The 24,942-nt window shown below is 48.5% G+C and overlaps 1 protein-coding gene across 7 annotated transcripts in view; it reads right to left on the bottom strand.

Annotated features, from left to right (window-relative positions):
- Positions 1-24,942, bottom strand: part of SYNJ2 (synaptojanin 2) — a 173,200-nt gene that overhangs the window by 110,605 nt on the left and 37,653 nt on the right. For all 7 annotated transcript variants that reach the window (XM_037820421.1, XM_037820430.1, XM_037820438.1 and 4 more), the window contains exons 2-4: positions 16,385-16,471; positions 6,230-6,500; positions 2,146-2,371 (exon numbers count right to left, since the gene is read on the bottom strand). In XM_037820421.1, coding sequence (XP_037676349.1) covers positions 2,146-2,371; positions 6,230-6,500; positions 16,385-16,471 — 584 coding nt within the window. The remainder of the gene's footprint in view (positions 1-2,145; positions 2,372-6,229; positions 6,501-16,384; positions 16,472-24,942) is intronic.

The raw sequence follows: 24,942 nt of genomic DNA, 5'->3' as shown, positions 1-24,942 counted from the left end.
TGAGGACATTATGCTGAGTGAAATTAAGCCAGACACAAAAGGACAGATATTGTATGATCTCACTGATTTCAACTAATTATAATAAGCAAACTCATAGATTCAGAATATAGAATATAGGGATACCAGGGCATATATCAGGGGTAGAGAATGGGAAGTTGATGCTCAATTTGCACAGAATTTCTATTTAGCTTGATTGTAAGGTTCTGGAAATGGATGGTGGTGATGGTAGCACATTATTGTGAGTGTAAATAACAGCACTGAATTATATATGTGAATGTGGCTTAAAGGGGAAACTTTAGGTCGTATATATGTCACTAGAATGAAAATTAAAAGATAAAACATAGGACTGTATAACTCAGTGAATCTTATTGTAGATGATGGACTATAGTTAACAGTACAATTATAAGAATGTTCTTTCATGAATTATAACAAAATGTATGACACTAATACAAGGTGTTAATAATAAGGTGGTATATGGGAAAAATACACAATGTAAACTATGGACAGCAGTTAATGGTACTATTTTAATAATCTTTCATCAATTGTAACAAAGGTAACCACTGTTTAAAAAAAAATACAATTACAAAAAAGTGCTATCATTAATAGTAACAAATGTTCCACACCAATGCAAAGTGTTGGAGGTAGGGTGGTGTATGGGAATCCTGTATATGCACAATTGTTCTGTAAACCCACAACTTCTCTAATAATTTTATTTTTAAAGTCATTTTTACAGGGTGTCATGGGAGCAAGGAAAAAGAAAACAGCTTCCATTTGGGGGTCACATGTTCTCTTGCTCTCATTTTTAACCATGTATTTCTGCCCCCAGTGGACAACGTGAGCAGAGTTGTCCCAGTACTTATTTTAAGGCTTCTGTTCTAATGGCCCTCACGCTAAATGACTGATTCCAAGATGGTCTTACTCATCTTGGTATCCTCCAAAAGGCAGAATCCACGGTGGGCATTCAAATATGTGGTAAATTAAATTGGCCAACATCCTCCTAGGAAACACCTCTCACAGCTGCAGGAGTCATGTGGAGATAGAAAGCCACATCTCCACCGAGCAAACATAGCATGTTTGAAACTCGCCACCTGTGGCAACACTACACTGTATCGTTCATAGAGTCTCCTTTCTTATGACTTCTTCCACCTGTTATTCTATTCAGTGGCTTTACGCTACAAATTGCAAGTTAGGGAGGAAAAAAACCCTGACAGTTGTAAGACAGCATCTCTGGGAATAGGAACAGAGTTTAGAAAAAAGGGTCAATGAGAAATGAAACAGATGGTTCTATTCCATGGGAGCTGAAACCAACTGCCACTTAATGCTTGGATCTCACAACTCCCAGGTGCTACTGCTTGCTTCTAGGATGAAGCTTCAGCTGATTTAGAAAAAAAATAAAATAATTGTTTCTTCTCTTATCCTTGCATTGTAATTATCTCCTTATTTTTGTTCCAAAAAGATTCTCCAACTGAATTGGTTCATCCATCAGCTGCTATCTGAATAACTACCAACCTTGATGACCCAGTTCCTTTTGGCCAAAAATACCTCATGCAAAGCAATATTTTCCCATCATGGGAAGTGAATCCAAAAAAAACAAAAAAAAAAACAAAAAAAAACCCACCAAGGTGATGTAGCCCAACATTATGACTGTAATATATAATATACTGAATTATATATCGGAATGTGGTTAAAGGGGGGAAATTTGAGGTTGCATATGTTACTAGAACAAAAAATTTTAAAACATAGGACTGTATGACACAAACAGTGAACCCTAATTAAAATGATGGACTATGGTTAATAGTACAATTATGAACATGTTCTTTCATGAATTGTGACAAATGCGCCACACTAATGCAAGGGGTTAATAGGATGGTATAAGGGAAGTCTATGTTTTAAGCATGATTTTCCTGTAAATCTACAACATCTCTAATAATAATAGTAATAATAAAGATGCACCATGGAAATCAGAGGTCAAGTTCTCATGCAGAGCACCAATTAAACATTCCATTCTCCCATCAGAGTGAGGAGCCATGCTTGGAAACCCCTCAAATACTTCACGGTCACTTCTGCCCAAAAAATGGAAAGGCCCTCCTGCATGAGTCGTGCCCATGAGTCTATTGGTGTCATGGACTGGGCCTGCATACTGACCTGCTCGGTCTCCACAAAGTTGGACACGTGGCCGTCGTCATTCACACCGCGAGTATGGAAGCGAGCGCCAGTGCGCTCGCAGCTGATGCGGGAGATGAGGCAGGCCTTGGCCTGCTTGTGCGAGGCGTACACCGTGCGGACGGCCACCACGCCACAGATGACCTTCAGCAGCCAGCCGGAGCAGTCCACCTGGTGGAGCTTCAGCGGCATGTGCAGCAGCTGGTTCCTGCAAAATGGAGCCCCCATGGAATCAGGTCAGCACACATAGCACATGTGACACTGCATCCAAAGCAGCAGTTTATTAGGCACTGCTGTGGGTTGCAGTGTATCCCATCAAAAGACAGGTTCAAGTCCTAATCCCCAGTACCCATGAATGTGACCTTATTTGGAAATAGGGTCTTTGCAGATGCTGTTAGTTAAGATGAGGGCATACTGGATTAGTGTCCTAGTTTGCCAGGGTTGCTTAACCAAGTACCACAGACTAGTTGGCTGAAACAACAGAAATTTCTAGTCTTGCAGTTTTGGAGGCTGCAAGTCCAAAATCAAGGTGTTGGCAGGGCCATGCTGTTTCTGAAGTCTGTAGCGTCCTGGTGATGGCTTGCTGTAATCCATGACTCAGCCTCTGCTGTCACATGGTGTCACTTTCCCCGTCTTTCTCCTACTGTGTCCAAACTCCTTTGCATATAAGCACTCCACTTACACTGGATTAGGCCCACCCTGATTCAGTTTGGCCTCACCTTAAAGAGTAGGATCTCTGAAGATCCTGCTTACAAATGATTTCACTCGCAAGACCAGGGCTTAGGACTTGCCTGGGCAAGGAATGGAATTCAATCCACACCAGTTAAGGTGGGCCCTGAATCCAGTATGACTTGTGTCCTTATAAGAAGAGGGAAATTTGGACACAGACACAGACACCCAGGGAGACTGTCATGTGACGACAAAGCAGGGACTGGAGTGAGGCTGCCACCAGCTGGGAACACCTGGGGCCCCCAAACGCTAGGAGAGGCAGGGAAGGATCCTCACCTACAGACTTCAGAGGGTTGCTTGGGCTTGCTGACACCTTGACTTTGGACTTCTAGCCTCCAGAAACAATAAATTCCTGTTGTTTCAAGCTACCCAATGTGTGGTGCTTTGTTAGGGCAGCCCTTGGATGCTACAATGGGCACTGACGGGGGCCAGGCATCTCAGTGCAGGGTGAGATGCATGCTCACGGTTCCCCTCACATCTATTTAAGAAGGTCCTACATTTATAAGCCAACCACACATCACTGCATTTCCTACCCCTTGGACTCCTGACACCACTTGAGCTTACTGAGCAGAGTGAGCAGCAGCCGAGCCCTGGAAGGAGGTGCACAGACAGACACCCGGACAGGCCCACAGGCTGCTTTTGGTGCCCACTCGGGGGCTGCGGACCTGAGCCAGGCCATTCTGACACTCGACAGCTCCCAGGGGGCAGTCAGCACCACGTGACTCTCTCTTAAAGGGTATTAAGCAAATCTAGATCACCATGACCTACTTGTTTTAAAAAGCCAACGTTATTCCTGCCTTTGAGCCATCCTCGATAGCAGCGTTTTCTTACTGCTGGAAAACTGTGCCAAGGGATCTCAGATCTCCGAGCAGCAAGAAGTAGCTACTCCCTCCCCCTGGGCAGCCATCGCCGATTCTCCGATTCTCCATCTGGCCGCTTTTGCCAGGGCTCTTAGAAATATCCCCACCCCCGAGCCCCACCACTCCCCAGGAGCATGGGTCCCCCACATTTCAGCCTTCACAGCCACAGCTGTTATCTTGCTTGAGAAGGATGACTATGCAGCATTACTTTACAAAAACGCTTTCCCTCTTCTGAATCATGCTCTAAAAATAATCATAAACCACCATTACTCACAAATACATTCAATCTGTGCATGACATGATATTGTGCATGGAATATTCCGCAGCCTGCCAGCCACACAGCAATTGCTGCTGCCGCCACCAGGTGTCAAGAGAAGGAACCTTTTGCCAAACGGATAACCCCCAAATAAACTCTTTCCTAATCCCACATGCAAGACCCTCTGTGGGAGGACAGCTCATATCCTAGGAGGAAATACCCAAATCTCTAAAGGAAAACAGACTTCTGAGATTCCTTCCAGGACTTGATTGTAAGGGGAAGCAATTATTGGTGGGATTGATAACCAGCCTGGAAAGGTGACTCTACCCCATAGTACAACCCCTCCCTTCCCCCCGCCTCACTGTCTCGCCACGTTCAGTGTTGACCTGATTTGACTCCCGATCTGAGTCCGCCAGACCTCAAATGCTGCACCCACCCAGCCCCTGACTGCTACCCTAGGGGCTGACTCAGTTGTGGTCAGTGCTGCGGGTGCTGGCCTGAGTCCAAACACCACACCCAGGAGCGTGCTACAGCCAAGCGTCCTCCTCTGCAGCTCAAGATGAAGGGGGTGCGTGGCCACCTCTGCCTCCCCCAGCCCCCCGAGCCGCCACACCACTTGCTGTCTTACTTGCCTCGTGCTGTGTCCCTCACATCGCCAACCCCAGAGCAGGCTTCAGAAGACCCCACAGGAGCCCTCACAAAGATGAGGGGCCACTCAGATCCCCCAGTGACCTCATCCAGTCTCACGAGGCTTCCAAAGAAGGCTTCCGCCTCTGACAGCTCACCTCTGCTCACCTGCCAGTCCTGGTTTAAATGGCCTCACGACTTTGGCACAGAGACCCCCTCCTAATACAAAGCCTCTCCACATCGAGGCATGGCTACACTGAAGCTGACCTGATGATTTGCAGAAACAACACCATGCACCGCAGGTCAGGGATGCTGAATCCCGGGCTCCAGCCCACACCACGGGATAGGAATCTGCATTGTAACCAGATCAGCAGGAGAGTCACAAGAATTTTAAAGTTTGAGCATGTGACTGCCCAAAAAATCTCAGCCCAAACCCAAGAAGCCCTGAGAATTGGGTGGAGGGAACCTGGCCCTGTGGAAGGCTCTATGAGGCCTCCTGTTTCTCCAAATAGAAACCAGGAGGTCACTGTGGGAATCCCAAGCACAAGGACCATTTATCCAATGACAGAAACCTACGTCAAAAGCTTCTCTTTGGGCAAAGGGAGGAAGGCATAAATAAAGGGCACATATAAACCTCACTAATTCCGTTTTGGGGGCTGGGGAAGTGGATGCAACTCCAAAAGGCAAAAACTGGAATTGTAATAAAACTCACATGAGATATACTGAACACTTTCTGGGCAAGCTTTTCATCCCTTTTGCTTCTGACTCACTTCCCATTCACCTCCTTATCAACCTGAGGGGAGCAGTAGTGACAAGCCCTGCCTGGACACCCCTGTATGTATGCAAATCATTGCCCCCAGGCAGCTCAAAGGCAGCCCTCTCACGAGGGGGGTCAGGGTCATGACCCTGGGGCTCCCCAGAAAGGCCAGGATGATTGACAGTCCACACTTAACCATCTTCCTTAACTGGAGTAAAGCAGCAGCTCCAGACAATCCAGAACACATAGAAATCCACAAGCCCTGACCTGGGCTCTGGGACGTGTTTTATCACAGGACTAGTCACCTCAGCTAAGCTGACTCGGTTTCCCCATTTACCGGGTTGGTTTGGCTTTGTGATTGATGGCATGGAATCTGGAGCCAGAATGCCTGGGTTCAAATCCTGGCTCTGCCCCATTCTAGGTGTGTGGTATTCATCAAAATTCCTTCCTTTGTTCAAACCTCAGTATCCTTATCTGCAAAATGGGAATAGCAGACCATCCTCTCATAGATTATTAGGAGGATCATATGAGAGCCTGGAACAGTGTCTGGAACATACATCAGTGTAAACATGTGCACACTGGAGGATAACCATGAGGAGCACTTAGCACAGCCCTACTCAGTACTGGGTACTTAGGTGGTCTACTCAGGGAGCAGATTTGCTTTTCTAAATCATATTCGAGCACTTTTTGCATGTTCCCTGAGCCCACAGGGGTGGGGGGCAGGGCTTGTTTTCTTTTCACGGTGTGACAGAGAGCAGGCACAGGGCACGGCTGTCCAGAGGGATTCCACGGGTCTGCGGGTGTGACCCCACAGGGGCAGGGCGGGGGGCCGCTCACCAGAAGAAGGAGCTCCCCGCCTCGTGGTCCCCATCGTCCTGCTTCTGCGCCCGCACAGTCAGGTCGAAGTGTGACCCCTCATTGGGCCAGGAGAAGTAGAACACCCCTGAGTTGAGAATCTTCTTCAGGGCCACGAGGCGCTCCTCCTCCTTGGCTTCCCCTTGGAGAGGGTAGAAATCGGTGGCGGTGATTTTGTAGATTTCGGCATCTGGAATTCTGCCCACAGATGTGCAGCCTGTCACCAAAACCAGGAAGCCCAGGGAAGCGCCACCTGTTAGGCAGATCAGAGAAGAGAGCCTGATGTCACAACACAGCTGCAGAGAAGCTCAACTAAGTAACTCAGTGACACAGAAAAAAAAGTGACACAGTAGGAAACTGGCCCGGTTTTCAGTGCCAACAAGGCAACTTCCTGTGGCCTCACGCACACCCCCGTGGCACTCCCCATTCCTAAACTGGATGGCTCAGAAATTAACAGGTCTCAAATGTGAGCCCCTGGGGGCTTTTCAGACATGCAAATTCTTGGCCCCACCCCAGACCTCCTAAACTCCAAGCTCTGGGATGGAGCCCACGAATCTGTTTTAATGATTCCTCTGGGTGATTCTGGAGTTTGATGGAGGCGAAGAGCCTTCCCAGACCCCAGACCCTCTGTTCCACACATGCACCCTCTCAAATCCTCCCTCCCCATTAACTCCAGGACCTTCCAGCCTGGGTCACCTCTGCACAGCTGTCACTGGAGGTCCCTTCCCAAACCTGTCTGATCACAGACCTCCCTGCTTAAAATCCTTTTGCGACTTGCAGGCACCTGGAGGATTAAAATGAAAATGCCCCTCCAGACCTCCAGGCTTCACCCTGCCTACCTCACTGTCGCCTTCTCCTGTCACTCCCCCATGTGGAGACTCCACGGTGTGGCCACTTTCATGGACTGTCCTCTGCAGCTCCTCAAATGGGCTAAGTGGTCTCACACCCCTATGCCTCTGCCCACGATGTTCCTTCTGCCCGGAACACCTGACAGCATCTGCCCAGCAAGGCCCTCTGCGATCCCTTCCCATTTACCTCCTAGCCTTCTCTCTGCCCCAGCAGTACTGAAGGGCTTCAGGTGCCCCTGCAACCCCTTCTCAAGAATACCCACAAGCCTTCCCACATGGCCCATCAGGACCAGTCCGCATCTGCCCTCCCACCCTCACCAGGCTAACTCCTCCTCATCCTTCTGGGGCCAATTTGGCATCACCTCCTCCAAGAAGTCTTCCCCGATTTCCCAAGGCACGGTTAGGCATCTCTTCTATATGCCAATAACATCCCCGTCAGCACTCATCATAGGTAAAGCTAATAAACCCTTCCCCATCTGTATCCCTCAGTAGATTAAGGGCTCCTTACCGGCAGGGCTCAGGTTTGCTGTTATATCCCAACACTGCCCATAGCAAGTGTTTGGTGAATGTTTCCTAAGTCAACAAGAGAACAGCTCAAGCCTCCCTGCTTCCCACCTGTTCCTGTGAAGGCCACACCAGGAGAACGAGATGCACGCCCCTCCACCCTCAGGTGACCCTGCCGCACGGTCCCGGACTCTTGTTCTCTGCTCCACATTTTGCCGTGCTGAGCAAAGGTGCTGGTAAACACTTGCTGCATAAGTGAGAGGGTCCGTGGCAAGTCTCTGCTCTTGGGCAGCAGGGACACCTGCCCCTACCCTCCTCGATGGCAGGAGAGGCCCCATGAGACCCGCATGCTCACAGTAGTGTCACAAAGATGGGCCACGTGCAGGTGGATGACCAGCCAGGTGAGCCTCCAACACCCCCTCCTTTAGGGGCTGGCGTGGTTTGGTCCAGAGGGCACAACTCCCACCTGGCTCAGGTTTAAGGAATCTGTTCCTGGACAGATCTACTCCAAATTGTCACACGCTACTAGCTAGAGTGATGGTTTCAACGTTCTTAGGTCTCTGGACCCTCTGACAAGATAAAAGACCCCGAAGACTCCTCCCTGAAGACTGCTCACCGCGTGCTCTGCCTCTCTGTCTGCACACCGTCTCCTAATTCCCTCCTTGTACTTAATAGTGAGACGGGGGCTGCTTGTGGTGAGGGAAAGACTGGTTTTTCCTAAAGATCATGCATTCAACAAGTAAGTTGCCACTTACACCACATTACTGCAGCAATGTTGGGGGGAGGGCTCCCATGCTGGGTGGCGAAAGCAGCTTATATTGCATCTCTCCAATCTCATTCTCAGGAAACCAACAGAACCATGTAAGAATAAAGCAAGTTATGCTCAAAAAGTTTAACAGAAATGCAAAGAAGGTGTGACAGAGATGCAGCAGGGTCAGGAAATAGCTCACATCCATGATACGGGAACTGGGCCAGCGAGGATGTGCAGGCCAAGGGGCTGCAGGGTGGCGGGAGGGCAGGGGACGTCCCCGGGATGGCCACTCTGAACCCAGGTGAGTGGGGCAAGAGGCCCAAGCTGATGAGTCAGTAAGTTTAGCCGGGACAGTGTCAAAAGAGAGGGTAACAGTAATTTTAAATTTATGCCAGGAAAGGAATGAGTGGACCCACGTCATGAGCATCCTTTCCGAAAAGAGCCAGCTCATGTACCACTTTGAGATGAATCATGAATTGCTCTAGAGAATGAGCCGTCTGAGGCCTTGGGGAGAGGGGCTTTCAGTCCCCCATAGCTTAGGTAACTGTCCTCTATCCTCTATGATATAACTTCAGGCCCCTCTTCCTCCCTAAGACAAGCAGATGAATCCCTTGGGAACTTCTCTGGAGGGATGGGAAGAATTACATCCAAAATAGCTGGACAGGAACCAAGCCCCAAAGAAGACAGCGTTGAGGGTGCAGTCTGAGACACCTGGGACCCGCTGCTTGAACGCCCTGCTCCGGCCTGCCCCTCTCTTCATCATGCCCTTTGCAAAGAATTCGAAAGATCTCACTGCTCCCCATTCAGTAGGGGGCGGTTGTGGGGCGGGGCAGGGAGTGGAAAGTCCCTTGATGAGCCGGTGATATCATGAAATTACGAGCCAAGTGGACACACAGTGCTTTCACACTCCACAGTGGCAGCTGTCTGGGGGCTGTGTCTCAAGTAGGAAGGTGTCATCTCTGGAAGACAGGTGGGGGATTATGTGGGTTGACATCCTCGGAGGATGCAACTATTCCCACAGCCCTTGCTAGAACAAAATTCCTAGGCGTCTCATCTGCTCTTGCAACAGGTTTGGCACAAGAAAAAGCTGAGTCCACGAAACACTGGGGTCACCACTGGGGTCTAGGATGACAAGGCCACCTTCGATTCTTTAGGGAGTGTGTTCAAGGAGAACTGTAGAAAACGTTTCCTTTAAATCACTGCATCCAAGTTGTGAAGTTGGTTTCCAGCACCACCCCCTCAACAGCCTCTGCGTGGAGACACCCACGTCCCTGGCAAGAGTCCATCTGCTTTGAACACAGCCAACAGTTCCTGTCTGGGACAGCGGTGCCTGGGGGAGGCTTGGGGAGAGTGCGTTAGAGCAGGCACTAAAAGTCTCTTAGAATAAATGAGGAGAAAGGCCAGGCTCTGCCACCACAGAGACGTCAGGCTCCTGAGTCCCAGGAGGTGGGGCTCTGAAGCAGGTGGACCAGAATTCACCAGCTGGGAAGGGCGTGGGGGGCTGCCCCTTCCATGATGGCCGATGCTTATGACACGATGCTTATTACAGGTGCATCTTACACAGCAACTCGCTTAATCCTCCCAACCAGCCTGTGAGGAAGTACCATTGTTAAAGTGAACAGTGGGGGAGCTGGGATTCAAATCCACTTTCTGCCTATTCCACCTGGGCAAGCTCCTCAAACCAAGTCTGGCCTGGGGTGCTCTGAGCTTGTAAAGAGTCACGCCAACCTGCCTAACAACACCGCTCCTGCCAGGCTATTATTGCCAGTTTATGCACGAATGACTGCCACCCAGGGGAGCTGAATCACCTGCCCCAGTCATGTGGCTGTTTGCATGAGGGCCAAGATGCAAACCTGGAGCTCGCTCTGTCCAGCTCCGGGTCCAAAAATCTGCCATCGCTTCGGTGAGTTGTAGCTCTCTAGACTAATATGGCCAAGCAATGGACCCCTGTTCATTTAAAAACCAATGCCTAATGTTTTCATCATTAGCTTAAATAATTGCAAATATTATATATTTCCAGCATATTCTAAATATTTAAAGATAATTAAAAACAAAACTGCTAGAGCCCTCTTTACAAGTATTCAATGGAATTTAAACAGAGATCTGATATTCATCATTTTCTATTATTTAAAGGAATATATGAACGAGTTCTTCTTTAACATACGGAACTTTTACTCACAGTACCATTCCACTCCCCCCACAGAATTTTATCCTCATGTAACATATTTTGTGCTTCAATGTCTTTTATCAATCACCCTATCACACTGTGCAGCAATTTGATTCCAAAGCTTAATTTAAAAAGTTTCTTCTGGTTTAAGTTATCATTGCAATTATTTTTAGTGCACAATTGGTCAAACAATGTGAGCAGTACACATTTTGGTAAATAATCATTTAACACAAAAACTAAAGAATTGTTGGAAAGGTATCTCTTAACCGAGATGGATGGGACTTCAAGTTCATGCACCCATGGACAAATGTCATTTTTTGTCATAATGAAACTAATTTCCGTACCAATTCTAATTCTATTTTTTGTTTTTATAGATGTAAACACTGAGAAAGCTTGGTCACGTTAATACATAAATGGGCATAGATAGAAAAGTTACTCAGTTCTTCGAACTCCTTCTGAGTTACGCGCTAAAAAAATAAAAATCACAATGGTCTATGGACAGAATTACTGCTGAGGCTGTCAGCTGGCATCCCAATGAAAAGTTCTTTGATTTTATGGGAAGCAAAGAATTGGCTCTCACCTGCTGCACCAAAAAATTTGTTATCCGGGGATTAGTAACTTATTTCCTCAACTGTGTTGATAACAGTATTTTGTGCTTTGTTTCTTTGTTGTTGTCATTTCTATTTTGGTTTTAGACAACAAGATTTTGAATTGCCCCTTTGTTTGGCATCCAAAGGCTTTTTCTTGCTGGAGCAAAGCACCGTGGTGGGGTTTGGCTGGATGGAGGAAGGTGTGTCCTCCTTTTGTAATGTGGGAGAAGGACAGCACAAGCATGTTCTTGGGCACGTACCCCAGCCAGGCTACGGGACCCCAGACGGACCACTGCCTCTCTAGAAGGGGCACAGGCCACCAAACCCTGCGCAGCACTCCTCCACCCAGCACACGGTGTCCTCGTACTTCAGTGCTGGCATTACCTTGTCTACCCAAATCCTGTTTAACGGCCTCGGCATTCTCTCAGTGGTTCCAGAGGTTCTGGGGACTGACTGGCTCAGGCCCAGCATCAGACTGTTGGGGAGAAACGGGGGTCACTGCCCCCATCAGAAAGTGTAGTGGAGAAGTTGTCTCCTCGGGGACAAAAAGTAAAGTCTGTGGGATTCAGCTGCCCCAGATGTGTGAAAGCCCCCTTCCAACACCCACCTTGAGCCTAGGATCTGGGCTTTGTTTTTATCAAGACAAGATTGATTTTCTGACAGTCAGGAAGGAAACCAGGCCCAGGGAGAATCTCAGAAGTCACTGGTCAAGGGGTGACTAGGGGCTTGAAACCAGCGAGGATCTTTATACACTTGCCTTGGTTTAGGAAGACGGGGGCTCTGGTCTCTCTGTCTCCAGCAGCCTGCGGACCTCAGGCAAGGCTCCCCCCTCTCTGGGGATGCACTGGGTGGCAGCCCCATCTCTTCCAGCCCTGACTCTCCATTCTAGGGCTCAGGCCAAAGCAAGACCACGCATAGATCACAGGTAACAGGTCAGAGTTGGGGGGGTAAGGGGACGGAAAGCAATGGGTCCTAAAGCCAAACGACATGCTGGGACCCAAAGGACACACACACACACTCCATCAGAGAACAAAAGGCTCAGAGTCCAGCCAACTCCACTTGCAGCCTGAGCAAGCAGGGTGAGTAACAGCATACAACCACCTCAACATCACCTTGGAAATTCTCTCCCCTTCAAAACCCAATGCCAACTCAAAGATGCCCGATATCCTGAGTCCTGAAGAAATGACATCTATGCCGTGTCCAGCTGTGGTCATCTATCATCTGGCTGAGAAGGGTCAGCTACTGGGATGACGATGTGTCATGTGCAGACACAGGGCCCCGTGGAGTCAGGGACAATGCTGAGCACACATTCTCCCGGCCAGGCCTCCTGCTCCCTTGTGGTGCTGGCACCCAGCCAGGTGCCTACAGATCATCTTATCTCTTCTCTGATCACACAAGACACTCTCATACCTAAATCTGCAAACACACGGCCCAGGAGCTCTAGGCTTTCTCACCCATGGAGTGGGGAGCTTGGAGCAGAGCCTCCCCTACCCCCACCCACAGACTCAGAATTCTGTCTTGCACCCACAGGGCAGAGTTTCAAGTACCTCTTCACCTCCCCTTTATAGAACAGAAAAGTGGAGTAAGCGGTGGAGGGCTGGAGCCAGGCTTCTACCAGCTTATGAGGTCCGTTATGTGCCTTTTTCCCCAACTCTGCATTGGTAGCTTGGAATCAGCCATGGCAGAAGTATTCACACTGTGGAAATTGGCAAATGCTAAATACCAAGACCCCCGACCCCTCCTGCAGAGAGCTGGATGTTAACTATCTACCAGCCCACTGCTGGGTACAGATATTGAAACACATTATTCCACCACTGTCAAAGGTCATCCCATTCCAAGACTAGCTAGAGAGCACTGCATGCCCAGAATAAAGACTGGCAAACTTCCCTCTCCAGGGAATTTTCCTTCTGAAGCGAATGCCCCCAGAAATCAACGCTTGGTTAGCCCGTGGAGATTAGCAGCTGGCCAGGAGCCGACAAGCCGAGGCCTCTCAGCCTCGGCCCTTTATCCCATGGCTAGTTCTCCCAAAGCGACCCTTCGCAGATCAGCCCCTCCTCTCACAAGCCCTCTCTGTGACTGTGTGACTGGGACAGCTGGGTGGTGGTGGGGAGGGGGACCGTCCCCTCCCATCGGCCAGAAGACTGCCACTCTCATGGGCTGCACACTAGCCTGTGGCAATCCTGCCTGATGTTTGAGGAGCCCCAACCCTCTTCCAGCTACCATATTCACCCCCTCATGTAAATCTCTTAAGAACTCTTTAAGATAGAGATGAGGCAGTGTCCTGGTTTTGCAGACAGGAAAACAGGCCTGGAGAGATGAAATGAGTACACAAGGTCAGTCAGTTGTGAGGGTGGAGCTAGAGTCCAGGAGGGCTGTCTGGTGGAGAGTTTATAGGGTCGTTCTGTACAGTTTCCCAGGCTGTTCACTGCTCAATGCCAGGAAGCACAATTCATTACAGACAGCGATTTAAATCGAGCCTCTTTAGGCTATGAAACGGGCAGGACTTGAGAGCTGAGGTAAAAGAGTTATAGCCTCAAATTCAAGGGATAAATTCTTTTTTACTACCGTGTTCTTATGTTCTCTGCTTTTTATTGTGTATGCATCAGGAAGCCCAACTCAGGAACTCCGCCCCTAATCACAGGGACTCCACCCCCTTCCTGCTGGCATTTCAGGGAAGAAGGAGGGATTTCGGGCTCTCCAGGAAAAGCTAGGATAAAGTTTTTGTGCATTTATTAATTTCTAACATAAAAGGCTAATTTCACTTAGGTGGCCTGAAATTTAACAAATTGTTCCAAGTCAAGAGCCTGAGACGAAGCCACTTTCTTTGTCCAGAGGCCTTTAGCCTTCAAAAGGTCAAAAGGAGGAGACCCAGGCCCCCGCTCAGGCCCGACATCTTGTGACCACCAAAATTTGGAATTATACTCCGTGCTGCCCCATTCCAACACCCTCAACAGATGGGGCTGGGGGTGGGGACAAAAAAAACAGACAATAGTTCTGGGTTGGAGACCTACAGTGAAAAAAGAAAAGTAAGTTAAAGCCACATGCTCCTCAACGTAACCAACGGGGAACTGGAAAACTCAACTAAAAGGCTCCAGCCTTCTATCCCTCAGATACCCCAGGGCACTTTCAGAAACGTGTTGAAAACAGGCCAAGTAATCCTGACATCTCCAAAGCTACACTCATCCTCAGCACCCTCAAAGAGTCTCCCCAGATGCCCCTGGAGGTTGACCAGGGTGTTGAGAGGGCGGGAGAATGGGGGGACTGAGAATTGAGGGCCTCACCAGCAGCCACTCACCCCTCAGGGCAGGGGGAGGGCAAGGCACTGGTTTCTGGAGGCAGGTAGGCAGGAAACTGAATGGAGGGAGGAGGGCTTTGCCTCGTGGGGAGGGGGTCACCTCCCTCCACCTGCCCTGCCCCTTTGCCATCCTGCCGAAATGCCCCTGGCCCTGAGCCAGCTGAGCTTGGGACCCCTTAGACACCCTGCTTCCTTCTGTCCAATATTTTGAGGGCTTCTGTCCTCCCCACATGGGACCAAGTCCCTACAGCTGATCTTGGATCACAGCCGGGAGGGGAAAAAAAAACCACACTTTCTCCCTGGAGTGGGAAAGGTATCCATCCTCCTTGGGAGCCCAGACACTCAGGCCCTTTCAGAAGGCAGCAGAGGCTGGTGGCTGAGAGCAGACCCCGGGGCAGAAGCCACAAATTTACAGCCCAGGTCCACATGACTTAAGAGTAGTGACCCCAGACGACGTACTGTACTTTAGTGGATCCAAGTCACCATCAGTGATGAAATGAATCATTAACTGATGTACAAGAAAAACGTTGCTAATTGTAACTGCAGGATACCAACAGCCTTTAGTCTGATTTCATAGGTGTTTCAATGTAAAAGAATGTCTTAGAACAGATGCAATATAGTACTTAAAATGCTCTGTGCTTCACTCTCTGTGTCTGTAAAGCAGGAGGATAACGGTACTGACCTCAGAGGCTGCTGTGAGAGCTGAGTTATTAGATTAAAACAATTTAACCAGTGCCTAGCATGAAGTAAGTGCTATATAAGTGATAACTGTCGCCGCCACCACCCTCGTGATTGGAGGCAAGGGTTCTTTTGCAACTTTGGATTGCTGCAGGGGAAAAATCCCGCAAAAGCCTTGGAAGGCAGCGAGACCTGGATGGAATCCCAGCTAAACTTTCCGCCTGTGGCTTATTTCTTTAGACAAGTTCCCTTAATTCCGTTTCCTTTCCTGTACAATGAGGATAGAGATACATGATCACACTGGCTTACTCTGAGGACTGCTGTCAGCGAGGTAAAAGCCCTCACACCCACCTTGGAAAAGGTGCCCTTGGCTTGGATTAAGACCCTCCACGGCCATTCCCATCTCAGCCAAATGGGGCAGCAGCTAAGGACGGGGCCTGGCCACATATGCCTCTGACCACCTCCACAGCCACACCCCACAGATGCCACTGGGTGGAGACAAAATAAATCAAGTCGCCCTCGGCCCCTCTCCTAGACCTGGGAGAGGAAGAAGACAATGGTCCCCGCAGAATCAGAAGTGTCTGGAGGGCTCCCAGGCTGTGCAGGAAAGCCAAGGGAATGCCGGGGCCCCATGGACAGGCTGCCACGGATGAGCTCACCCCTCGCCTCTCCCAACTGAGCAAGGATGCCCGCTTCTCTCCCTTGTCAAGTCAGACTACATCTTCCACATTTTGAATGCAATTTCCTTTCTTCTTCCTCACACCCACAGCTGAGCTTCGCTGGGTTGGCTTTTCCCTCCACGCAAACCACTGCCAGTCCCGGCTCCTCTTCCCTCAAGATATCCTGGGGAATGCAGAGGGGACCCAGAGCCTCAGGCAGCCATCCTTGTCCCCTGTCCTTCCTTCCCCTAAGTAGGCATACTTTCTAGGGTACAGATCCCTTGTAGACTATAAACAACTACCTAAGCAGACCTCCCAGACCAGCTTCTGGAAAAACCTGGGTCCTGGTGGGAAAACAGGGAAGGCGAGCCTCCTCTGCACCCGGGACCCAAAGCCACTGTGGACCCCAATCCTCCTCCAGCCCGGACATGCAAGAATCCAGCCAGATTCGCCTTCTTTACCTCCCTCCCCTGCATTATGAGGCAGGTTCTGCAATATAAAGAAGCATTTTAAAGGATAATAAAGCATAAAATAAAATGCCTAAATCCTGCAGTCTTTCCCAACTAACACAAGAGCAGAACCTGCTCATCGCTTTAGAAGTCTAGCAAATCTGACAAATGACATTTCCATCTGAAAGGCACTTACCAGATTTTAACCTGAGTTCACCCAAGCAGCCATAAGCATCCGTGAGTTTCCCATACTGTCCTTTAATCACCTCCTTTTCTTCTGGAGCTGGAAAAGAAACACATCATAAACGCATCAACATCGGAATTCATTCATACTGCAGCTTTCCAATCTGGCTCCCCACCCACTCGAAAAAGAAAATGAAAAGGCAATAACTCAGCCCACAAATAAAATGTGTGGAGGGTTTATGAGTAGCAAATCACCGAGCTGCCACGATTTAGACCTTCCCACAAAACGCTTGCTCTCTGGGACTGCTGACAGCTTCCTGGCGGCTTGAGAGGGGCTCAAGGTAAGTCCCAGGAAAGCAGGAGGCTCTGGGATTCTGGCTTCCAGCTGGGAGCAGTTTCCTCAGGCCCCACTCTCGCTGTCACCCTACAGAGCAGCCCCGCTGCATAGGCTGCAACAGGAGTGAGTCATCCTTAACCATTTGTGAGGACTTTTCCCTGCGAAAGTATCATCCACTGGAGGCTCCCTCTTTCGAGTGTCCGCTGCTCCCAGAGGACCTGAGAACACAGTGGGGAGAGTCCAATCTGAGCCTGCAGGTGACCCAGAACCTGGGGGCAGCTGCAAACACCCCCATCCCTCACATCAGTCCAAGGAATCCCAAGGCAAGCCACCCCGCTGCGTCGCTGAGCAGCTGCTGTCAATGCCCAAGCAGTGACACAGCCTAGTTTAAAAGCAAAAATGGCAGAAGGAAGGACCATCAGAAGCAGCGAGGCCCAAACCGTTATAATGATACCAGAGATCCCTTTGCAATAAGGGAGGCCTTTGGAGCCTTCTCAGCATGCTCTAAAGTACAAACACGGATGAACCTTGAAAACATTATGCTCTGTGAAAGAAGCTGGTCACAAAGACCACACAGCGTGTGATTCCATTTATATAAAATGCCCCAAATAGGCAAATTTACAGAAGGTGGCAAGTAGCAGAATAAGGCTGGGGGGACGGGGAGGGAGGTTGGTAGACGGAATGGGGAAACATTGCTAATGGGTGCAGGGTTTCTTTTCTTAAATATATATTTTTTTCTTTTGTTTTTTGCATGGTTTCTTTTGGGAGGGACATAAATATTCTAAAATTAGATTGTGGTGATGTTTGCACTACTCCGAATACACCAAAAAAACAGTAATTTGCACACTTTAAATGGGTAAGTAGTATGGTATGTGAATTATATCTCAGTAAAGCTGTTATAGAAAACAACAAAAACAAAATGAGATTACAAAGGATACTAACTTTGTTGAAATTTAGCTGTCAAAATATTTAAATTTTTATGGTGATGTATGTGCTTTATAATTACACTTTAAATAACAAAATCTAATGGGGTCTAATAGCCACTCTAACTTGGAACTAGTGATGAGAACAAATGTTATCTTGAGATACCTGTATGAGGTAAAAATATCTATAATTTCTATTGGTGACAGTCACAGATATGGCTGATATGCTGGTTTTGTTGCCTGCCTTCCTAATTGAAGGAAATGTGAAATTTCAGTTAGAATTTATGAAAATCAAGATGTACTTTTTTCCTATCCAAGACAGCCAATCCTCAAATTCTACCCACAGATCCCTTAAGGGGCCACGGGCCCTGGGATAAGAACCCCTGAACTAGATGAACCACTTCTTTATTATTATTATTATTTTAATTAAAAAAATAGTTAGAATTTTTTTAACTTTATATAAAGGGCATTTTTCAGTAGTCTTCTGAACTTGATTTTTTTCATTCCACATTAGGTAATGAAGATTCATCCATGGTTTTGTGTTTAGCTGGAGTTTATTTGTGTTCGCTGCTGTATAATATTTCATTGTAGAAAATGTTCAAAAATTAATTTTGGTGATGGACGCACAATGGTATGGTGGTACTGTGAACAATTTATTGCACGCTTTGTATGACTGCATGGTATGTGAATATATCTCAATAAAATTGAAAAAAAAATTCCATTGCAGGAAAACACTGGCAGTTAATATCCATCTTTTGTCCCTGGCATTAAGTTATTGCCGACTGACTGTTAGTTTCTATCACAAACATGCTGTGAGAACTTCCAGGTACTTGTTTCGTGGTACACTTGGCAAGGCTTTTTTTAGGGTCTGCACACCTAGGAGTGACTTTCTGAGTTGTTGGGCATGCCAATATCCAAGTTTATAAGAAAATGGCAAATTGTTTTCCCAAGTCAGTGTACTAATTTCACTCCCTCCAGCCATTTATAAGAGATCTCTTTGATCCACAGCATCTCCAGCCCTCAGTATTGTGAGATACTTAATTTCTGCCAGGGGAAGGGGTGGAAAATCCTATCTTGTTGTGACGGTGAGTTCCCTTTTCCTAATACACGATCACTTCCACGTCGTCATGGAGTAAGGAACAGAACTGGCCGCTTCACTAGGAGGGTAACTCAGACTGCCTGCTTACCAGAGTTCAGAAATTGAAACCAGGAACTAAGACCCCAAAGAGAAATGTTACAAAGAGAGACAAATGACAGAAAACAAAAGACCCAAGAGTCAGAAAGAAGGGTACCTGGAAGGGAGCATGTCCCAGCCCTATGGGCGGGTGTACAGGGAAACTACCGGAATTTCACCACCTCCTGCTGTCTCCACAGATGTCCACTCACAGGGCTGTGTGACCCAGGCAGGAGAATAAGAAATAACGGTGCAGCAAGCTTGGGCACACCTTTTAAGTGCATGAACCTAGTTTGAGTTCATATCCCTCCTGACACTCCCCAGCTCAAAAGATCTCTCCACCCCACATATTCCAGGACAGACTTGCTTTAGAGGTTTCCATCAATCATCCATCCCCCAAAGTGTACTTGTGCTCATCAGATCCCAGGTCCCGACTTAGGTTGGAAAATGGGTCAGTCTGAGAGTCCCACCCTCCCTTCTGAAGCTCTTCCCAAACCCCAGGCACCCAGGGGGCAGCTGGGCAGCAGTGGAGCCTTCCTCGCTCAGGGGCCCACCATGACCTGCTGGTCCAGCCTTGCTCTGCTCATCCCTAGCTGGCCCGGGTGGTGGGCGGGAGGGCAGGCACTGGGCCTCAGGACAGGATGGCTGCCCCTCACCATCAGGACACAGAGCTGGCCAGGCAGAGAAGGGAAACAGATCAGAAGGCAGGCTCCCTTCCCCCTTTTCCACTTCTCTAGGCAGGACTGGTGGTCAAATGTGATTTCAATAGAAAAGCGGATTACCAGCACAGCTGAAGGGTCCAACACTTCTAAAATCACTTGGTTCAAGGAACTTGCAAATACCATTTGGGAGATTTACTAGGAAAGCAATCATTCAGATTTAATGTGAATTAATTTAATACAAGGGTTCTTGATGTGGGGTGAAAGAGGAGGGCCCAAGCCGTCACTGGAGCTTGAGTGGACACTTTTGGGAGGAATCTGTATAACCTCTAAGCTTGTATGCAAATTTTTGTATGTGTATTTTTATGGGGCTAGAATTCATAATTTTCATCAGAATCTCAAGAGTTAGTGATCCTCAAAATGTTAACCAGTTTAATAAATTACTTTTCCTCTAATATTCACATGAGTTTGTCTGAATGGTTGTTTCATTGGGGGATGGGGTGGGGAGTCAGAGTAAGCTGAAGATAATTAGGAAGTCATATACCTCATAGATGAGAAGCTTTAGACTGTAAAGGAGACGGATGAAGTTTTAGAAGTCAGAAACAGTCAGAAGCCTTGAGTCCTCAGGGCTAAGCAGAGTTTGCTGGTAGATGGGGTGTGTGTGTGTGTGTGTATGGTACCTTTGAAATAGGGTCTCAGGGTCCCTTGGAAAAGCACTGGGGGGCCACACTCCCACCTACTCCAGGGCCATGCTTCAAAGAATTCAGGGCAGCTGGGAGACGTGGTGGGATGGTGTCTTAGTTTCCTACTGCTGCTGTAACAAATTACCACAAATTTAGTAGCTTAAAACAGACAAATTTGTTATTTTAGAGTTTGGGATGTCAGAAGTCCAAAATGGTCTCACTGGGCTAAAATCAAGGTGTCAGCAGGGTTGCCTTCCTTCTGGCAACGCCAGGCAAGAATCGACTTCCTTGCCTTTTCCAGCTTCTAGAGGACGCCTGCACTCCTTGGCTTGTGGCTCCTCCCCCCATCTTCAAAACCAGCAGTTGCATCACTCTGATCCCGGCTTCCCTCATCCTATCTCATTCTCTCTCCCTCTTCTGCCTTCTTCTTCCATCTTTTAAGAACCCTTGTGATTACATTGGGCCCACCCAGATAATCCAAAATAATCTCCCCATCTTATTGTCCTTAATTAATCACACCCACAAAGTCCCCTTTGCCATGGAAGATGGCATAGTCATGGGTTCTGGGGATTAGGCCGTGGATGTCTTTGAGGGGCCCTTAATCTGCCAGCTACAGATGGAGACAACCCACTTCTTCGGGCCGGGTCCAGGTCTCCTGCCCCTGCCCCACCCTGAGGAAGGGTGAAGAGGAGGTGTCCCCTTCCAGGCCCAAGATGAAGAACTCCCTCTGCCCCAGGCAATGGCAAGAGTTAAGGGACAGGGACTAAGTCATTGTGCTACAGAGTCCTCCTGGGGAAGCATCTAGTCTCTCATCACCTATGAAATCCCAACCTTACAGGTAGAAATGAATGTCACTTCCTGGCAGGCCAGGTGCCAAACTTGGAGAGCTCTGAGTTTCTGGCACTGCAAGCAGAGCCAGGTAGAGGTAAACTGCATTTCTTGGTTCCTTATCTCAGAAGACATAAAATAATTCCGATAGACGAAAATAGATTTCAACCCCAGAAGCTTTACAAAGCCTTCAAACAGAACCCCTAAGCTTTAGTATCATCTGCTCTTGTTTGTTCACCCTAAAACAAGGAGGCCTTTGTGTCTTCAGTCACCTCTGTAAATAAAGCTGACCAAATACAACATAATATCAGGGAATTGCTAAACAAAGTTACGTGGTCAAATCCACCCTTGAAGAGTGGGAGATGGACCACAAGGGAAGCCGTGGCAACCAAACAGACCCTTGGCCCTGCAGTCATTAGAGATGATACACTTGTGTATCACATTCCCCCGCATCAAGGGAAAAAACTAAGCAAACACCTTTAAAAAAACAACATGGTATCCTCATATTAAAAGCAAACAAAACAGGGCCACCTTGTCTCATTCTAATCCTGTTAATTATTGACTCCCTAATGAAAACAACTTCATCCCCAATTTATACAACGTAATAACTCAAAATAAGGCGTGACTGTGGATGTGACAGTCATGCGGGAAGATGGCTATTTTCCCACCACAAACAGACAAACTGTGAACTCGGTAACATTTCACTTGGAACCTGAACACATCCCCTGCAAACTTCCTTTCCAGGAAACGTATTTTCTTTCTAAATGCTGTCTTCTCCCAGCTTTCCTTGGCCTCTCAATGTCTATGCAGACCCATCTGTCTATGGCTGTCCCCAGTGCCCAGGAGGCCGGGCCCCCTCGCTGCCCCCCACACCCCTCCTCCAGCTCTCCCAGAGGCCCGGCCTGTTCTAAAATCGACCCATCTCTTGCTTGCCCCAATCTACTGCATTTCCTCAGTTAAGTTTCAAGGAAGAAGTCCATTTCCCTCTCCAAAATGGAGGGCACAAATCAAATTTCCAGGTAAGGAAAAGTGCAGCCGCTGGAAGGGGCTGTGGGTGACAAGGAAACACCCCACCCTCCAAAGAGGGGTGGCCAGTCAGTTCCAGCCACGGCCACCCAGCAGGCAGGCCAGCCCTACATTAGCAAGTCTCCCATTTTCAAGAGAAATAGGACACTCCTGCGTTTTCAACATTGGCAACCAACCCGAATTTATTTTTAGCACGGTGTGGGCTGCACACACACCTCTGCAGGCTGTATTTGGCCGCTTGCAACTTCTGTCCTTCCTTACTCAATGTCTCTAAAATAGATAGCACGTTCCTACCTTCCACACTTAGAGTGCATTTCCTGTAGGCTCTTCCATGTGAGGATGTGTCTGCTCCCCCTCCCATGGCCCATGAGTTTCTGGCCTGTTGAGGAAAGTCTTCTCGGTGACCTTCCCAACCCCCATCCCTGTCCACCTCTTGCTGCTGGATTTAGCCACTCATTCACTGCGCGTGGAGTGGGTGCCCACGGTGGCTGGTGCTTCTGGGCAGGGGATTACAGCAATGAGCCAAACAGCCAGATATTCAGAGTTGAGCCAAGTCCGGCACTTGGCGGTGGCAAAGAAGGGACAGGTGTCACGAATGGAAGAGTGGGGACAGAGGAAGGCAGACCTGAGGTGGGGTGGGGGGCAAGAGCAAGGCATTGCCACAGCCATCGAGGAAGGGGGTGGAGCCCTGGGACCTCCAAGAGTCAGGCACTGTTTCAGCCTCCTGCCGAGGCAGACAGACTAGATCAAGCATGGTACAGATGGTGACAAGAGCTAAGGCGAAAAGGTCAGCAGTGTGCAGCATGGGGCTGTTTGAAATTTTAGATAGCGTGCACTGAGAAGACATCACAGTGGGGTGAGGTCTGAATCCAGAAGTGAAGAAGGAAGTGAGGGAGATAACTGGGGGGAGGTGGCAGGACATGCAAAGGTTCTGGGGCAGAAGCATCGCTGGAATGGCCAAAGATCAGAAAGATCAGTGTGTCTGGAGGTGCACAAAGAAATGGTGCACAGAGAAACGGAGCACAGGACGGTTTGTAAAGGGCCTGGCAGGTCATAAAAAGATGCCAGGCTTCACTCTGAGAGAGGGGGACCCCTGCAGGGTTTTGAGGACTACTCTGGCTGCTTATTGAGAACAGATCCTAGAGGAGCAAGGGACAAATCACGGGGACCAGGCAAGCAACGACGACAGCTTGGACCAGGGTAGCAGCAGTGGAGGGACTGAGAGGCCATCAAATTATGGAGATACACACAAATCAATACACGTACTTTTTTTTTAAATTATGAAAATTTCCAAAAGTATAGTATAATAAACCCCATACCTTCAACTGCTATCAACTCATGCTCCATCTGCTTTCATTTCTATCCCCCACCCACCCCTTCCACCTGAAATCAGCGGATCTCAAAAAGTGGTCCTCAGATCAGCAGCATCGGGTGTTAGAAAAACAAATTATCTGGCCCCACCCCAGAACCACTGTACCAGAAACGGTGGGCCTGAGGCCCAGCCCGCTGTGTCTGAATGAGCCCTCCAGGTGACGCTAATGCAAGCCAGTGTCGGAGAATCACTGCACTAGACTGTTTTGAGAAAATCCCAGACATCACATTCCATCTATAAATATTTCAGTAACAATCTCTAAAGGGACTCTTGTTAAATAACATAACCATGATACCATTATTACATCTAAGAAACTGAACTGTAATTCCTTAACATCATCAAATACCTGGATATATTTTGCAGGTAGAACCAAAAGGATTTATGGACAGACTGGATGTGGGGTATGAGAGAAAGACAGGGCTCAAGGATGAGACCAAGTTTTTTGTCTGCACAACTGGAAGGATGGAAGTGCCATCTTCAATGACAAGGAGGATGGACAGAGAGGGCTGGGGGGAGAGGGCTAGAGGGGAGAGGGCTGAGGGAGAGGGCTGGGGGGAGAGGGCTGGTGGGGAGAGGGCTGGGAGGAGAGGGCTGGGGGAGGGCTAGAGGGGAGAGGGCTAGAGGGGAGAGGGCTGGGGGGGGGAGGGCTAGAGGGGAGAGGGCTGGGGGAGAGGGCTGGGGGGGAGAGGGCTGGGGGAAGGCTAGAGGGGAGAGGGCTGAGGGGAGAGGGCTGGGCAGTGCTTCAGGAGCAGGTCAGAAGCATGGAGTGTGATGTGCCCATCAGGCATGCAAATAGAGAAGTTGAGTACAGAGCTGGAGCCCTGGAGAGAAGTCTGGCTGAAGATTTAAACTGGGGAGTCCCCAGCATCAGAAGGGAGTAAAAATCACAAGATGGGACGGCATCAGCTAAGGCAAAGGCCAGACTGGATAGAGTCTGGGTGCGGCACACAGAGTAATTAAAGGTCAGGAGGCTGAGAAGGAATGGCCGAGAAGAAATGCAAAAACCCAGAAGCATGTGGCCTCCTGGAAGCCAGGAGAAGAAAGTGTTCCAAGGGGAAAAGAGTGGTGAGCTGGCAGGAGGAGTGCAAATTCATCGTTTTGGTTATCAAGAGGAAACTCACTGGTGGGAGAAGAACGGTTTCAGTGAAGCTGAAGGACAGAAATCTAACAGGAGCAGGAGAAAGAAAATGGAGACAGTGAATACAGACATCTTTGTTTGTTTGTTTGTTTTGGTAGGGTGTGGTTTATTCCATTTTTTTTCAGAAAGACCCAGCAGGTCAATTGTTTTTGTTTTCTGGAAAATCCCTTCTTGGAAAGGGGTCCCTCCTGGCAACACCCAAAGCAGGCAGCCATCTTATTTTACTTAACAGTTTCCCCCTTTGGGTCATTTTTCCAATGATCTCATGAAACTTGACCAAATAGACAATTCTTTTGAGGAACTGCGTGCGTGCGTGCGTGTGTGCATATGTATTTGTGTGTGTAGCGGAGAAATGGGGTGGCCATTGGAAAGAGAAGTTGCATCATAGATTTTTCTAGGGTGGAGAATTAATACCAAATGCAGTACAGGGA

Source organism: Choloepus didactylus, chromosome 2, assembly GCF_015220235.1.
Source record: "Choloepus didactylus isolate mChoDid1 chromosome 2, mChoDid1.pri, whole genome shotgun sequence".
Classification (NCBI taxonomy): Eukaryota; Metazoa; Chordata; class Mammalia; order Pilosa; family Megalonychidae; genus Choloepus; species Choloepus didactylus.
Note: the sequence above shows the minus strand (reverse complement) of the source record. Positions and strands in the feature narration are given on the sequence as shown.